This window comes from Lissotriton helveticus, chromosome 12, assembly GCF_964261635.1.
Source record: "Lissotriton helveticus chromosome 12, aLisHel1.1, whole genome shotgun sequence".
Taxonomy (NCBI): Eukaryota; Metazoa; Chordata; class Amphibia; order Caudata; family Salamandridae; genus Lissotriton; species Lissotriton helveticus.
The window spans coordinates 335,616,909-335,634,797 of NC_136073.1; the positions used below are offsets into that span (position 1 = coordinate 335,616,909).

At 44.4% G+C, this 17,889-nt stretch overlaps 1 protein-coding gene across 2 annotated transcripts in view; it reads right to left on the reverse strand.

The window, feature by feature from the left end:
- Positions 1-17,361, reverse strand: part of NUDT7 (nudix hydrolase 7) — a 99,554-nt gene extending 82,193 nt beyond the window's left edge. Inside the window, exons 1-2 of one of the 2 annotated variants that reach the window (XM_078671416.1) lie at positions 17,175-17,361; positions 7,085-7,232 (exon numbers count right to left, since the gene is read on the reverse strand). In XM_078671416.1, the coding sequence (XP_078527542.1) occupies positions 7,085-7,232; positions 17,175-17,197 (171 nt within the window). In that variant the 5' untranslated portion in view covers positions 17,198-17,361. Of the gene's footprint in view, positions 1-7,084; positions 7,233-13,490; positions 14,428-17,174 lie in introns of those variants that run through there. The other variant, XM_078671417.1, reaches the window with a different exon arrangement.
- Between the last annotated feature and the right edge of the window lie 528 nt (positions 17,362-17,889).

The following is a 17,889-nucleotide window of genomic DNA, read 5'->3' on the forward strand; positions in this document are numbered from 1 at the left end:
CAACCCATGCAAGATGACAAGATTGGCTTCAGTTCAGACCAGCAAGGTCTGGGGGACTCCTCCTTTGGAGGTGAGTCAGAGCACGTCTGGAGCAACCAGGAAAGCTCAAGGAATCAAAGATTGGCCTTTGTAGGGGCTCACTAGCCAACGGACTGGGTACCGCGAAGGCGCGTCGAGCTGAAATGCACAAAGTGGGCCCACGGAACACTCGTGGAGTGTAGGCCTCTGAGCTTCGGTGCAAAAGGTGCTCGGGCAGGGGCTTCAAATACCCCAATGCACAACTTTGGGATACCTCGGGAAGAAAGTGCAGTAGCAAAAATGCAGGATATCCAGAAGTTCGGGTCCCATGTCTCTCGTGTCAGCGACGGGTCTCTGCTTTGCTGGGATCTTGGGTCAGCCTCAGAGATGTCTGGAAGTCCATGTCCTGTGTTGCAGATTCCTCTCGATCCGGCGGGACCCTCGAAAATGCAGACCGGCAAAGATGCTGTTGGTGCCTGTTTGAACAGGGTGGTCACTCCTTGACCACAAGGGAGATTTCTTCTGTCTTGCAGTCTATATGGAATGTCGAAGGTCCAAGATATATGTTGCAGAGATTCGTCCTAGGGACTGGGCTCCTATTCTTATAGCAAGTTTAGGGGTTGGAATAACTCTAGGGTCCCACCTATGGGATGACCTGGGGAGGGGGTGGATACACCCCTTCCCGTTTGTCCAGTTTCACGCCTGAGCTGGGGCAGAGCGCCCCAGCAACCGGTTTGAACTGGGAAATGCATGGAGTACCTTGTGTGCCCCAGGCAGTGTCTGAAAAGCATTCACTGAATGCAACCCACCCTGCCCCAATACACTAAGGCCTGTATTGTATTGTGGCATACTTATATAGCGCAACCTGTCACCACCAAGGGCATCCTGGCGCTTTGACCCGTACTCAATGAAAACAGTAGCTCAGCCTATCCTGGGAAAAAGATGAGTTTTTAGAGCCTTTCTAAAAGGTAAGAGATCTCCAAGGCTTCTCAAGGATATAGGCAGAGAGTTCCAGAGTTTGGCTGCCGCTACTCTGAAAGAGCGGCCCCCCATCCTCACTCTCTGGAATCGTGGGACTACCAGTAGCCTGGAAGACGAGGAGCGTAAAGCTCTAGATGGACAATACCAGGCAAACATTCGCCGCAAAGGAATGGGGCCCAGGTCATGAATAGCCCTAAACACAATACACGCTGCTTTGTAGCGCACCCGTAGATGAACTGGCAGCCAATGAAGTTCTTGCAGTGCTGCCATAGAAGAACTGTGATAGGGGCGAGAAAGGGCGAGTTTAGCAGCGATATTTTGCACCCTTTGCAACTTGCCCAAGAGTGTTACCGGGGCCTCCAGAAGTAGTGCGTTACAATAGTCAAGTCGACTTAGGATGGTACAACGCACTACTTCTGGTCTGGCTTGCGCAGGGAGGAGAGGAAGGACCTTGCGCAGCATACGAATCAGCATCATACATGTTGAAGAGATCTTATTCACATGTAGATCCAACTGCAGGTTAGGCCCAAAAGTGACGCCTAAATTGCGCGCTGATTGTGCCGCAGGCACCGTCTCTGAGAAGGACGGAGGCCAGAAGTCTACTGGGAGGTCGCGAGGAACTCGATCAGTGGAACAGTGTAAAACCTCCGTCTTTGTTCCGTTGAACTGTAACGAGTTCAACCGGAGCCATTCCGCTGTCGCCTGCATGCACCGATGAAAGGTCTCCAGTGTGACTGCATCCTGTCCCTCCAGAGAGAAGACCAGCTGGGTATCATCTGCATAATTAAATGCAGAGATACCGAAGGTTTTAATGAGCTGGACTAGGGGGCGGAGGTAGACATTAAAGAGTATGGGGCTGATGGCCGAGCCCTGAGGTACTCCTTGTCCCACTCTCCGCTCCTCTGAACTGAAGGGGGGTAACGAAACCCGTTGCTGACGGCAGTCCAAGTAGGAGATTAACCAATCCCTGGCCTTGTCCCTGAGCCCGCATTCCTCCAGTCTAGAAATCAGGGTGGGATGGCTGACCGTGTCGAACGCGGCCGACATGTCGAGCAGCACCAAGAATGCTGCCCGACCACTGTCGACTCGCGCCCGCAGATTGTCTGGCACCTCCCCGGACAGGAAACCTATTGTCCAGGCCTCCCCTGCCGGAGTTTCGTCCAGCAGCAGGAGGACAGACTCGTGTCTGTGGCAGCAGCATCCATTTTGTGATGCTGGGGATCTGTTTAACTTTAAACGGGTGTACCAGCGTGTACATGTCTTTTCCCTCTAGAAGGGTGGAATGCTACCCCCACCGCCAGAACTGGTGGGGGGAGAGGGGGTAGTATTCCAAAGTGTTTAACACCAAACATGACATGTTTTGATAAAGCCAAAACAAAGTTAGCATTAACCGCAAGGCTTATAATGCACTTAAGAGTATACGGTATGGCTATATCAAAGAACAGCTATAAGGAGATGGTTCAGAAAGCTGCAGAGTGGCTCAGCCCATGCTAGGGTACCCTCTCACACAAAACCAAGCACTCTGCCTTCAGGATTGTCAAGGCATGCCATAGGAGTGACTGATAGGTTAACATGTGTCTATATGTAAAGGTAGATATAGGTATACTATATCTAAGCAAGGGGTGCTTACACAACCTTACCCAGGCTGCAAGTGCAGACCTGTGGAGCCATTTTGGAAAGCTAAACAGGGGTGGCATAATACATGCTTCAGCCCCTGGTAGGCCTCTGAGGTCCCTGGATACCTAAGGTACCATATACTGGGGCTCACAAGGGTAACCCAGTAGCCAATCTGGTATGTACCTAAAGTACATGGAATCCATTGTATAGAGAAAGCAGATAGACTGAGACCCTGAATAGCAGGATCCCAGTCCAACTAAGTCGAAAACCAGCAAAACACCAGGCAAAAAGTGGGGGTAACCATATAGTCAGATTCCACCTTCCTACAAGTGTCATCCTCAGCCTTGCAGATGCGTCGTCTGTCAGTAGTGATCTTCAGTTTTGATAACTCGGTTTTGAGTCTGATGATGAAACACCTGATCATATCTGACCTCTCCTGGTGCGCAAAAATCCCCAAATCTCCCAAAAAAGTGAGATGTAAGAAGCTGGTTCAATTATAGATTCAGTGTCAGACGATCTTTTCAACTCAGGGCACACCTACTATTAATGCTGAAACACCGTTATGCTACTGTAGTTGTCTGTCACCCGGTTAGACTAAGGGGACACTATGGAAATGGTTAGATTTAAATGTAGCAAAGAGAGGGGATTTTTCTTAGGGCTCATTCTAGTCTTCCCAGAATTTGTTTTCTGGTAAGGTACTTTATTGACAGTATCAATTCTTCATGTACGTTCAAAAAAAATAAGTTCTTGCGAACATTATCGGGGATGAAATCAGTTCCTCCAGGAAGAAGGTAGAGACCCTGTTTAGGGAGGATAATTAATCTCTCCCTCGGTTTTTGGTACCAGGAGCTCCGTCTTAACCCAGAAAAGCTGGTAATAGCCATGAGAACACAATGAGACCCGCTTCCACCCAAGTTCTGGAAACGTTATCGTGAAGAGCTGTTTCCACCACTTTTTTCCATCTGCTGCCAGTCTCTCACCTCAGCATGGGTTCCAGACTGCTGGAAACTGGCGGTGGTTTCTCCACTGCTTAAAAAGGAAAATCTGGACCCCACATGCCCAGCCAACTTCAGGCCCATCTCCCTCTTGCCTTTCCCTATTAAAATTCTAGAGAAACTGGCCACAAAACATCTCTCCAACTTTCTTGAGATCAATGACTGTCTGGATGTGGCTCAGTTTGGGTTTAGACCGGCACATGGGACAGAGTCGGCATTGGTGACTGTTCTTGATGACCTTCGGACGCGGGCAGACCAGGGTCAAGCAACCTTTTTAGTGCTGCTTGACATGTCGGCCGCGTTCGATACGGTCAACCACGCGATACTGATCAGGAGACTAACGGAGGCTGGGGTGTCGGGCCTGGCCCTTGAATGGCTGGTGTCATATCTCGATCAAAGGCACCAGGTAGTTGCACTGCCACCATTCCAATCGAACATCAAGAGGGTTGGTGAGGGAGTACCCCTAGGGCTCGGCCATCAGCCCCATTCTTTTCACTCTTCACCTCCGTCCCCTGATCTTGTTGATCAAGTTGTTCGGCATTACAGTCACCAACTACGCCGATGACACCCAACTGATCTTCTCGTTTGAAGGTAGGGCGGGGTGTCACAGGAGGTCTTCCATCGATGCATGAGCACCACGGCAGAATGGTTAGGTAACAACTCCCTACAATTTAACAGCTCAAAAACCGTGGTGCTACACTGCTCCATGGATCGGACCCCTAGACCCCTACCGCAGGGTTTTTGGCCTCCTGATTTCCAAGGTACCAGTCTGCCTGCTGACTCGGTTCGGAACTTGGGGGTAATGTTTAGTTCCGACCTTCAGCTGGACATATCAGTAAACAAAACGGTGGCCGTGTGCATGGCCCTACTTGGATCCTTGCGAAAGATTCTACCTTTGCTCCCGGCACAGGCAAGACCAGAGGTAGTGCGGAGCATAATTTTGAGTCGTCTCGACTATTGCAACGCGCTATTGCTGGGTGCTCCAGCTACTTTGCTAGGAAAACTCCAACGAGTACAGAACTTTGCTGCCAAATTGGCTCTTTCGCGACGCCGCCTGGACTCCTCGGCCAAGGCACTTAGGGACCTCCACTGGCTGCCAATTTCTCAACGGGTGAACTTCAAGGCGCTGTGTTTGGTCTTCAGAGCCTTACACAATCAAGGTCCGTCCCCTGTGCAGGATCTCTTCTCATGGTACATTCCCTCAAGACCACTTCGGTCGGCTTCGGCTCACCTGGTGGTAGTACCTAAGTTTCTGCGGTCCCGGATGGGTGGTCGGTTCTTTAGGATTACCGCAGCGCGGCTGTGGAATTCTCTTCCGTTAGGCCTCAGGGGCCAGGAAGAATTCTCCTCTTTTAAAAAAGCATTAAAGACCCATCTGTTCCCCAGAACAATGTAAACAGAAGGAAGCTGGTAACATCATGCTCGGTGTCATAACAGTCCAAGCGCCAGGATGCCCGTTGGGTGATGTTATACCCAATGTTCCAGTCAGTCCCAGGGAATTGCCCAAAGAGTGGTCTTGAAGGGGATTGGCTGCACATGTTTTGAACCTGTAGTTCCCTAAACCATTTATTTATTTATTTTTAAAATGGGCGGGGGGAGATTTCAACCGGTTAGCAGGACATTTCAAGAAAATGTCTTCCCTTCCACAAGAGTAATCCCCCTTGACAGGTAGCGAACTTTGTGCCAGATGTACGACCATGGCAATTTGCGACTCGCCCATGTACAACAGTGTCTGAGACACTGTTTGCGATTCCCAAAGGGGTCGCAAATTACATGCCTCCTCAATATTCATGAGGCACTCGCAATTTTTGACCCCATTGGGAATAGCTGGCCCTCCCAGGGATGGTGGCCTGCAGGGCTCAACAGACCTCCATGTCTGGGACTGCTTTTAAATAAACCCGTTTGTTTTTCTATACAGCCCAATTTCCTTAAAGCAAATCGGGATGCGTGTAAAAAAAAAAAAAAGTTTTTGTTTCATTTACCCCTACATTTGCAAAGGGGAAAGGGTCCCCTGGGGACCCCTTCCCATTTGCAAGTGCATTACCAGCCTCTTAAAGAGGGCTGTAAATTGCGAGTGTTTTGCAACCGCAATTGCGGTCACAAAACATTCATACATGGGGTAGAAAGTCGCTGTCAGGAAGGGGCGCCTTTGAAACGCCCCTTCCTAATAGCAAGTCGCAATTGCTATTCAACGAGTCGCAAAAAATTGTGACTCGCTAAATAGGAATTGTACATGGCACTATTTGTTTTTGCACGCGCAAACGGGTCGCTAACCCGTTTGATTATGCAATTTAGGGTCGTACATCTGCCCCTCTGAGTTTATTGTGATCTTAAGTGCTCAGTCATTAATCACTACCTACTGAAAAGCTCCTGTCATCCCTAGGTTTAAGGAGTGGGTTAGGAGAATGTGGAAAATTAGTCAGCAGGAAGCATGGTTCCACACTAGGGTGAACATACGCACTACATATGACAGAAATTGAAGAGACTGTGCCGGCAAGAAGGAGGTCAGAGGGTATGCACGGTCACCTTATTGGTTCCTGGCAACAAGGATTCTTTTGAGGTAATGGTTTATTGGTTGGCAGTAGGAGAGCAGATTTTATAATTTAGAAGCTAGTGTGAAGGTACGTTTTTTATTGCAGATTTGTCATGCCACTTTACGGGGGTGATGGGAATGGTTGGCAGAGTTTCTTTTTGTGTATTAAGTATAATACAGTATGTGGATGTTTCTGAAGATAATTGTGGAAGTCAGTCAGTCAGAAAAAACTTTATTTCGGTCAATTTGACTTTAGAAGTACAGCTAAAATTAGATACAATTCATTTGCTTTTGAAATCAGTTACAGTTAAAAGAGATAAAAAAAGACAAAGCAGGACCAAATACATAAAATAAAAAAGTATGGCCTGTCACAGATATGTGGTATAATCTATTCAACTTATGGATATAAAATAGTGAGATGATCAGTTATTGTCGGATCTGTACATTATTTGTGATATATGTAATTATACTGAGAAAGATTGAGGCATTTTGCTTTACTGTAAATCACCTTTCCAGAAAAAATAAAAATAAGTGGAGGATTGAATGCTTGAGCACCACACACTTTCTATTGGCATGCATTAAAGTGAAGTCTATTTTAGAGTCACAATAAGAGGTTATTTTATTCAAAAGAGACACCACAAATGCAGACCAATTGGGAGCTCAAGACTTGTCAGTATTCAGTCTTGGTGTTAAGTGAATGGGAACTAGTTATATGAGGATGGGGCATTGATTAGGATGATCTTAGATGATAAATACCGACTGGCAAGGAGACAACCTTAAAGCAGCCTTTTGGCACTGCACTTAGTCCTAATTCGCAATTACAAATATTATAATGCTTGTGTTTTTTTGATGATGTATACAAATTATAAAGTAATTCGCCATTTATTACAGTAGAATATGCTTTAAAACACTCACATACAAATAAACTAGATGCACCTACCTTCATGGATCGCAGAGTAAACAGCACATGGAGTTTGCCATCTTTCACAAATACAGGCAAAAGTACTGAGGCTTTAGTAAATGTCATGCCAGAGAATTTATCCTCCACATCATATTTTCTAAGGATCTTCATAGCCTTCTCCTTCATACTTGAAAAAAACAAACACAACACATCAATAACATAGCTGTAATTGACATATTCTGCTGAATGTTAGTAATGCCAGTCCCCGGAAGCTTGTTTCCTTCCCAGTGTAAGAATTGGCTTTTGTAGTCTGGTCTGCCCTGTTCCCATGATGCACTGGGCCAGGGACAGACTAATTTGCATACAGCCAGGTTCTGAAACTGGGATGGTGCAATGAGCTAAAAAACGGTGTTGGATCTAGCCCTGATCTCTTGACTGGGTGAGAGTATTCTGCTTAATTCAGAGACTCTGTCCATCACCACCCCTTGTTGTAAATATGAATGTTAGTAATGAGCCCACACACAGACTATTTAGTCATGCCAATCCCTGCAGAAAATATGGGCAAGTCAACTCTGATACGGAACTCGTGGTGTTGCAAGCTATGCTACTGGAGTACATAAAACTTGATAATTGTATCCTAGAGAACTTTGGAGCCAAACTGACACACTGCTGATATGAGAATAGCCCTGATGAAGTCTGCTGGTGTACTAACATCATAAAGACGAAACACATGTTGGTAAGAAAGGGAAACAGCCTTTAGCACGACACCGGAATCACACTGGGCTGGCAATATTACGAACGTGTTGTTAACACGTATTCATTTACCACACAATTCATTCGAACGACTTGCTTTAGGGGCGGCGCAATGGTGGAGAGGTGTTGGATTTCAAGCCCAACAACTTCTCTACTGTTGCACAGACTGGAGTTGGATTAGTAAATAATACTAATCCAGAGTCCAGTGCCTCTCTAAGGCATGCTGTTGTAATGACTTGCAAGCAAAAGCAATGCATCGTTACGACATGTTTGTACTAAAGACGCCAAAAAAAAGGCAGGCCTTCTAAACGCATGTGTGATTCCAACATGCAATCGGTTAGAAAACGTCAAGACTCCAGAACATTATATATGAATGAAGGATATTGGAAGATCCTATACAAGGCAACTTTACATTGATTATTTGGGGTGCACTTGGCATTCTTGCTTATACCTTGGACTTGTTCCTACAGAAGAAGATTTGGTGGCTTTTCTTCATCTCCAAGCACCCATGACTAATTGCATTTAATTGATTGTACAATCTTTTTTTCACTTTTTTCCGAGTGTGTGTGCGCCGCACTACCCAGCTGCCTCCAGTAATTGAAATTTAAGAACGATCTGCTTAATCTAGTTAAATAGATGGGACTCTTCGATTCGTTACTCCCATGATTTGTATTATCTAAATTATGTACAGGCCATTCATACCCTAGGGTAGAGTGTTCTCTATAATAACGCCTAAATAAATAAAATAAAGTAAGTGCTGCAATTTCAGTTAGCATTGGTACAAATTCAACTGGGCCTGTTTTGCAGAGGTGAGCAATATACCGTGCAGAATAGGTAATAAATATGAAATAAAACAGGTTATTTACAGCATTCTGGTCTCCGAATACTTTCATGAAGGTTACACCCCCATTCAAGGAACACATTTTAAGAACACAGGGATATAAGAAAAAACTGCAGCAGGTTGGAGGATCAAGTAGTAAGTATATCAACCATTATACTACTGTAAAGTGGAACTACACAAATAGAACTTTTATTTCTACAGTCCGAGTCCATAAGGGATGTTGCAGCAAAAGGGTGTGGTCATTTCACTGCCAACCCACAGCTTGCACTAACTCTATTGCACGTGTAAAAGTGTTGAGAGTTGAACAGCAGCATGGAGGCAGGCCAAAAATCCAAACCCATTTTTTCGTTTCTGGATTTCAACTCTCCCCAGGGACTGAAAGGCCCACCTACACGGCTCCAGTTTGCCATTCTTTCCTGTCCAGCACTAAAGAATGCTGAAGGGTAGAAACTAATAAATACAAGCATTGAAAATGCAATAGGTCTCGCCTTTTATTAAGTTAAAGCCATTTGCTTTGCTATACAATACCATTAGCAAGGCAGATGGCTTTAACTTAATCAAAGGCGAGACCTATTGCATTTTTAATGCTTGTTTCTCTTTGGTCCCTCTGTTTTTTATCTTTGACCCATGTGTCCAAAGCCGTTGAATGGCAATTTGCTTCTTTATCAACACTAGTCCTAATAACAGAATAAGTAGTGTATCCTCCGTAGTTAGTTACTTGAGGAAAATGGTGAATTTCAGTTTTATTTGTAGTTTAAAACATTGTTTTCATTGAAATGTTCACCTACCAGTGTGTGTTTGTGTGTGTGTGTGTTTGTATATGTGAGTATGTACACGGTAATGAATTAGTGGTAAAGGCATTGCCTGGTAAAAAGCAATGTTGTAAAGGCTGATTCCCATAAAAAATCATGTATATTCGCTATGTGGTCAATCAGTTATCTGATACTAAGCAGTACCACCATATATGACTGCAATGAGTCGGAGTACATAATGTCTTAATTGTTTGGAAGGTATACCTCAACTGCTTCTGAACATATCTTTGACCAAATGGTTTGGTGTTGTGCATCACAATCCCATAATAACCCAAAAGTTGATGTTATGCGCTCTGCCATTAAGATTCTCCACACCACTGGACATTCGGAGTCCAGACTCCATTGGCCATTTATTTACATACTGGGATACTTTGGCAAGAATTGAGTTATCTTGGGTCGCAGCTGTGGAGTGACGTGGTGTGCATTGGGATCTGCACAAAGACTAACACATTGCTATGGTGTCACCATTGTTGACCAAGAAGATAATTGTGTGGTAAAAATTGAATAAAGTTACATTAAACCCAATGACTAGGTCTTTGAGTGGACCTCTCGCCAGTAACTTGCTAATTTCTTTAAAAAATAATTGGATACAAAAACACTGAGGATAATAATGGCTGACAAAAATATATAATGTTAAAAGGCAAATAGGAGTTTAGTACGGGATTCGATTTATGGTAAAGTATGAGAACAGGGAAAACTCATGTGTGTGGAAGAGGAAATGGGTTAGGATAATGGAAAAAAATACAAAAAATAGATTTACATCTAGATCTCACAAAGTAAATCATAAAAGATACTGTTTTAAAAAAGAGATCTCTGAGTCAACCCCACGATATTAATCATTTGACATTGGGCTTGTTTTTTTTCCCCAGAGTTTTATGTAGCGCGAACTTGACAAGAAGGTTTCAGAGCGCTTTACATCAGCACCAGTTCACACATTCATTTTTGTTAGGCACAGGGAGATTAAGTAATTTCCCCAAAATCACAGGCTGTAAAGCATACCTTCCGGGACTTGAGCCCGGTTCCCCACAATCGAGGTCGGCTGTTCTAGCAGTAAGGCCACAACCTCTTCAACTGAATTAAGTTTAAATGACCGCATCGGAACTTCTCAACATGTTCCTATTCATCATAAGTTCACATTGTATTTCTGAGCCACGGTTAGATGAGCCAGTCATTCGGCATGCGACCATTCCTAAATAACGGTGCGGAGCCACTTCTCAGAAAGCATGCATGCATGCATACTAAGATTAGGTAAGGCAGAGACTCTTGGAAGTGAAGGAGAGAACAGTGAAACACAGTTTGAAAACCGCACCTTGGTTAATTATAAGCCTGACTGCGTGTCCCATATCGTAGCTGTCTCATTGCAGATTCAGTTTCATGGTGTTTTCATTCTTGTCTTGACAGCTGGTCGTCGCTCCCATCACAGATGCAGGAAGGTAAATACAATTTGAAAAAGTTAATGGCGGTTGTTACGGGGCGTCAGCGCGTAAAGAGACGACGCTGATGGTTGTATTGCTGGGGGAATAATTTTTTTCGACTTTGGGTTCGCTCAGGTGATGCGGATATCGAAGCAGATGCGGCGCGATCGTGCCTTTGAATAATTAGGGCGCTGTTAGACAGCACGCGCCTCCGACTGGCTTTTCTATTAGCTGTGTCATATGGCTGTCTGCATTGCTTAGGCGGAAAGTAATGGCGAGGCTTTTTCAGACGAGCATATAAACAACGATTTGACATTTCCGAACAGTCACGCGAAATAATAAGCAGTCACACAATAATTTCAGAAAGCATGCATGCATGCACATTAAAATTTGGTAAGGCAGAGACTCCTGGAAGTGAAGGAAAGAACAGTGAAACACAGTTTGAAAACTGCACCTTGGCTAATTATAAGCCTGACTGAATGTGCCATATCCTAGCTGTCTCATTGCAGATTCAGTTTCCGGGTGGTTTCATTCTTGTCTTGACAGCTGGTTGTTCCTCCCATCACAGATGCAGATCTAGTCTGAGCACTAGTAAGAACGAGCGCGGCCGTGCGAAAGTGAAAGCAATCGCGTTAAGGCCACGCTATTTAAAAGCACGTTGCCATGCACACACGTGCGTGCGACGGGTAGATCCAAGCTATTACAACAAAATGGCGTGGGTCTGACCACTGTCCCACAGACACGCGCATGCTGTCTGCAATGGACCGATAGAGAGAGCAGCCATCTTTGTCCATGCAGACGCGTACATGCACCCACGGGGAGAATGGATTCCAAAAGGTCCTCTCTGGCGAGAGCAACGCATGCGCTGCTCTCGCCAGGCGAGACCTAAAAAAGGATTAAGGAGTGGAATACAGGATGGCTCTTAGGCAGGGAATACACCAGGGGAAATCACTAGTATAGTGTGTGAGGTAGTGACCTTTACCACAGTGTACCGACCTAGATTCTGTTGCAATGTTCTCTAAGGCTATAGCTGATGCTCACATGTATTGGCACCTGGTATTCAATTCTGATGGACTATTGTCCGTATTTCATGTACTGCCCTGAAGAAGCCCTTGTTTATGGGTGAAACCTGTTGGCTGCGCCTTTATTCCTGTTTAAGAAGAATCTCGAATGTCTTTAAGAATAAAGAATTGACCTGCTCAATCTGGAAACTGAGGACTGAAATTGTTGGAAGTCGAATTTTTTGCTCTTTGTGATTATATTGCCTCTCATCTTTTTGTTATAATTGTCTCTGATGTAGGACCATGTGACAACTGGTCGTTTGAGGTGGGGAACATAGAATTCATTACCGGTATGTGACTATTCTGGGTGGTGCAGTAATTGGTACCTAGCTGCCATTCTTTGTTCCCTTGTTAGAGCTCCAGTCAGGAGTTGGACGATAACTTCAGCAGAGCAACTTAGCTTTAAGCGGGAGCAGCACCAAACCAACTGCCAGAGCTGTTCGACAGGAAGAGATTGCGCCGGCAGGTGCTGCCCCGTCTATCACGAGCAGCCTGACTTCGCAGTGCAGGATCCAGAATGGGGAGCACCCATGGAGCGGGCACTCACTGAACATTGCCATACTGCCGGAGAGGGTAAGAATTAAACTGGGCCTTTGGAGCCCCGGGGGATTTAATGCTAACAGTGTTGCTGCACCATAGACACTTTTGACTGAGGTCAGAAGGGAGAACTCTTGAGTACAGCCTAATAGTTTGCATTCCCTGATGTGACCACAATAACCCTAGACATGTTACAAGAAAGGAGGGTGGGACAGGGATTTGCCTGACAACTACTAGACCCCCAAACTCAAGGGGGAATTGTAGGGTTGCTTCCGAATGTCGCATTCCTTTGAATGTGCAGAATTAGAAATAAAATACAGCTTTTACTTATGAAAGCAAGTAGTAGGCTGGACACTGATTTATTGTTTGTACTATTTGCATTTTGAGGTATAAATTGTGTTCACTGACCTGCATCTACACCCCCCTTCCCGATGGAGCCTTGACTACTCAACAACAGCCACCACTGAGAACCAAGTGCGCAAGGGTTACTTGACCCAGTTGAGCGGGATCCATAGTAGGCTGGAACCGAGACATCAGGAGTAAAAGGCTTAAACCTCCACGGTTGGGTCCAGTAGCCTCTGTGAGCACCGTGGCCCTCTGAAAGGGGTTCTGAAAATGGCGCAACAATAATTCTAAACTATGACTGAGTGACAAGAATGTGTAAAAATGTACACATACCCACTTCAATCTAAGACAAGGCACACTGACAACTGGGTATTTCTCTTCCCTTCATCTGACTGCCAACTTTACCATTTCCTTCTTAAACAACTTACCTCTGAATTTCTACCTGAACTGTACATGCATCTCCCAGCTATATCTTTCAACTGTAATGAGTTTGTCTTCTTTTTTTATACACTGTCCTCTGGCATTCTTCAGATTGTTCTGTTTATGGAACAATGTGCAAAAAGCACTCTGAAGTAAACTGTAAGGGGGCAGATTCAATGCACAAGAATACATGAAATATAAATCCTTCAATTTCCATGCATCAAACTGGTGGTGTCTAATTGCCACACAAGTATATTATACTTCTATCTTTGACATTGGTGAATCAAAGCTTCATGTGCTCCCTTTTCTTTGCCTCAGCTCTTGGGAGAAAAAACTCAACTCCAACTGACGTTTCTAAAATGAATTAGAAAAGGAAAATTGTTAACTACAAAGTATTGCAGGTAGAGTTTATACACAAAGTTGTAAACACCACAACACGTTTAGCTGTACCAGTGAGATATGTCATCACTTGTACCTGAAACACTCCTCCCAGGAGACAGCATTCTACCCTTCAGTAAAACCTGCAGCTGTTTTGAATTAAATCTAGTGGCCCTGTCAGAAATGTTTGTTGGCTTAGGTGAACCCACTGGCTGCTGAGGGTGAGATGGAAAAGGCTGATACAGAGTGAAGCTTCAGAACAAAAAGCACTGGTCATTAGTTAACCCATGGAATGGGGATGGTTTCATCTGTTACTTTTGTTAGTAAAAATATAAAAAAATAATAAACAATTTAAGTTTACATCACCAATATCTGTACTTCACACCAGTGTTTGAATACCAATGTTATCTTTCTATTATTTACTTTTTTTTAGAGCGTAATTCGAACGTTGTTGAGGGGAGGGTCACCGGGTCTCATTGTAAATGTGATACTGCGTTTTGGGATTTTGCGGGCGCAGTGTTTATTTTGAGAGGCGCTCACTTGTCTAGCTATACTCGTCTCTGTCACCCATATTTTATTCACAATGATACCAGTTATTACAGCCTCCCTCAAAATTGTATTCTCTTCTTGACCTTTCTGCTTCTGTTGTTAAAACCTTCTTACCTTTGACCTGGAACTGTAGTGGTTGACCTGGTCATAGTGGAAAAATGTTGGCTAAGTCTCCAGATACTTTGCAAAATGTAACTATCTTATCTGGATGACAATCACAACATCTAGGCATTAAAGAGAACATATGTGAATGCCGCTCTAACAAAAGGTAAATAATAGAAAGATAACATTGGTAGAACCAAATACCAGCTGCTCTGACAGCCACAACTGATTTGACAGCCTTTAAGAAAAACTTTAAAACCTGCCTCTTTTAGAGCTAACGGACTTTGGGTCCTATTATGCGTGAACCTCCAGCACCGGGACACTCTTGCTGAGTAGCTGAGCACTTTACAAGTACGCTCATTCATTCATCTTATGGTAGCATCAGCCCAGCAGAAACACTGCGATAAGTAATAATTACAAAGGCCCTCTGACAAGATCTGATGATGCCTACTAAACAGTCTAGAGCAAGGGTGTGCGGCCTCCATATTGCTGTCAACTCTCACTGAGGGTGATTCCAATAAAGCGAATGGTCAGTAAATGGTTTTCACATAGCGATTTACTTATGAAAAGACAGTGCCTCTCCACTTAAGTCTATTGTAGTATTTTGTTTGACAGAAGTATGAACGAGAGTGAAAAGAGCAGGATGAGAAGATAGTGTCATGACACTGGGAAATCAATGTTCTTTTCCTATTCGTTGCTTCTATACATCACTGCTTTCTGAGATTTGTAGTTTGGGTTCTTTTTTTAAATATTCCAATTGGACCAACGCATCTGATAACAATGATAGATAAAAACAATGCCCAGAAACGGAAAAGTGGTGGCCCGGAACATGGCGCCACCTTGTCATCCTTCAAAAGAGGGTGACGCTTGCCAAAAAAAGTTGCTTTAACGTGTATGCCTTCAGAGTGCATGCCACAACAAAAAAACAAAGCCATCTATGGATTGCTAGTGTAGGTTGGTAACATGTTACCAGGGCCAGCTTCAGCACTTGTGGTGCCCTGTGCAACAATGTTTCTTAGCACCCCCCAAAGATCTCCATTTCCACAAATTCTCTCACTACAACCCTCCAAAAGTGCCTTTCTAGTTTCCATAACCACTCTCTCTCACATGCATGTCTTTTGTTTTATAGCCAGAGTAGGGTGTCAGAAACCTTTACATCACACACACTGTACAGAGACAATGACTCATACGTATCTATAAATAAGTCTCTAGGAAATTTGACATAAGACAAAGAGGAGTACAAGGTGCATGCTTCACATGTCATCCATACTGGTAAGCAGTATGTTTTTTTATAGTGCTTGGTCTGGAGAAGTACAACAAACCTAACACCTAACATTGTGGTTAGGGGTTGGTTTTACTAATAAGGATTGATTTACCCAAATGAACCCCTTTTAGCAACATTGTGATTACTAAAGATAGAGGAAAAATTCATAACACTCTAACCTACACCCAGGGCCACTGGAGTTATATGATTCTGAGCCGCTGAATTTTTCGCATTATTATAATTTGCTCTGTTTGCCACATAATTCCTTATCTAATGCATTATCTGCAACTTTTAACAAAAACAGCTGTTTCTAGCTCAAACAGTTCAAACGTTACTAAAGACGCAGCAGCACATATTGACATGCAGTGGAAGGCCCTTTGCAAAGGTAAAGTGGTCACCACTCTGTTGTTTATTGCTATCTTTGGGTGTTAAACGGTTACTGTTGCGCTGCAAACAATGCCCAGTGTTAACAAGTGCACAAATGACAAAATAATGAAGTAGTACTATTACAAAATGTGCTGCATTATGCACATAATTTGCCTGCTACATCATTTACTCAGCACTCCTTTGCCACGTAATTCCTGTGGCCCTGCCAATACCTTGCAGTTTGCATGCAGTTCTTTGATGGCAGTTAATAACTAACTGTAATATTGAAAATTATAAACTGCAAGTAACAAAAGCATCTCTCTGACAAAAGCAGTAACCTGCTTAACTAACTACAATAAATGTACTTAAGTGATTTGCACCAGGTAATAGCCCTCTGCACTACTTAGGAGTCGAAACTTCCACTAGACAAAATACTCTCTCTCCCCAGCAGGCCCTTTGTTCACCAGAGTTATCTGGGTATTTTGTGTTGCCTCAAGTTTGCTGAAGGCAAGGAACTCTGAAGCAGGGGGTTTACATCCAAATATATTTGAAAACTCGTCGCCCTCTGAGATCAGCGCCCGGCACGGTGGCACCAGTCGCACTGCCTTAAAGCTGCCCCTGCATATTACCTAAGCTTTACATTCTTATTTAACCGGACACCGCCTGCTGTTAACTTTGCTGCCCACACTAGCAGCAGGCAGGCCCCTGCTACCTGTGGTTAAGAGTATCAGGTCCATAAAATGGTGGAAAAGGACTCCGTGTTACCAAAGGCAGTATTTCTCTCCCTGGTCCTTCCCTTATTGGTCTCACGCAATGTAGAACTGTAGCACTGGCACCTTTCTACTGCAATAATTGGACTAACACACCTGAAAACAATCAACAGTAAAATAAAGTCCGGAACTTGAACATACTGCAATATCTTACTGATGACCGATTCTGTAAATGGAAAAAAAACATAACATATATTCTATAGCACCTTAGTGCTACTGAGAAGTGCAGGTTTTCTCCCATTATAAGAATTGCACTGGTGATGAGAAGTGCAGGTGCTTTTCCTTTTAGCTTAAAAAGTGTAGGTATACAGTACATGTGAAATCCTGCCCAATTAAAAAAACTGTCATGACTCGATGATCACAGCCACTATTTGTCACAATTGCCTGAGATTTGTCATGAAGCTGGAAATCCGGGGGCTAAACACTCATCGCCTAACCCCATACCGCCCAGGCAGTTTTAAATATGCCACCCCTAATTTACGCCCGACCTAAAGAATTTAAAAATCCAATCCCTACGCTTTGCATTCTGCGCCCTCCATCTTCCATGCGAACGTAAGGAACCGGAAAACGGTCTCGAAACGGACAGATCAAAGGTCCAAATGAATAGTTAACACATCAGGATCATAAGAAGAATGTACAGCTGTCCGAAACAGCCGCGGCAAATGAACCGGAAGTACTCGTCCAGCTGCACCGGAAGAAAATACCACCCATCTGTGAACCGGTAAACTCGACTTGGTGCTAGTTCTGCAGTTAGCCTTATGATCGCCACCTATTGGTTACCGAAACAGCGGGGCGGGCTAAGTGGCACTGAGTGAGAAGGTTTAGAAGTTTAGAGTAGAGGGTTCATGTACCATCCTTCGAATCTCAGACGCTTTATGAGCCAAGTGCTGAGCAGTGTTTGGGCTGCCCTTCCCCCCCCCCCCCCCCCCCCCCCCCAAACGACTCACCAGAGTACTCGGTAGCGGGCTTATACCTAGGGTGACCAGACGCCCCGGATTTCCCCGGACAGTCCTGGTTTTTGTGTGGGCTGTCCCGGCTTCCCGACAATTTTAATTAAAACTGACAAGTGAGACGGGCGGGTAGAGTGCACCTTTTATGTAAATTGTTTTGCTTTCGTTTTAAGCCTCGTACTGTTGAGCAGTGGCATTTAAGCAGCAGAGCAAGATAGGGGCACATCAGAGTCTGAAAAGACCCTAAGTTGGCACCTAAGCTTTTGAGCTGCCCCCTTAGG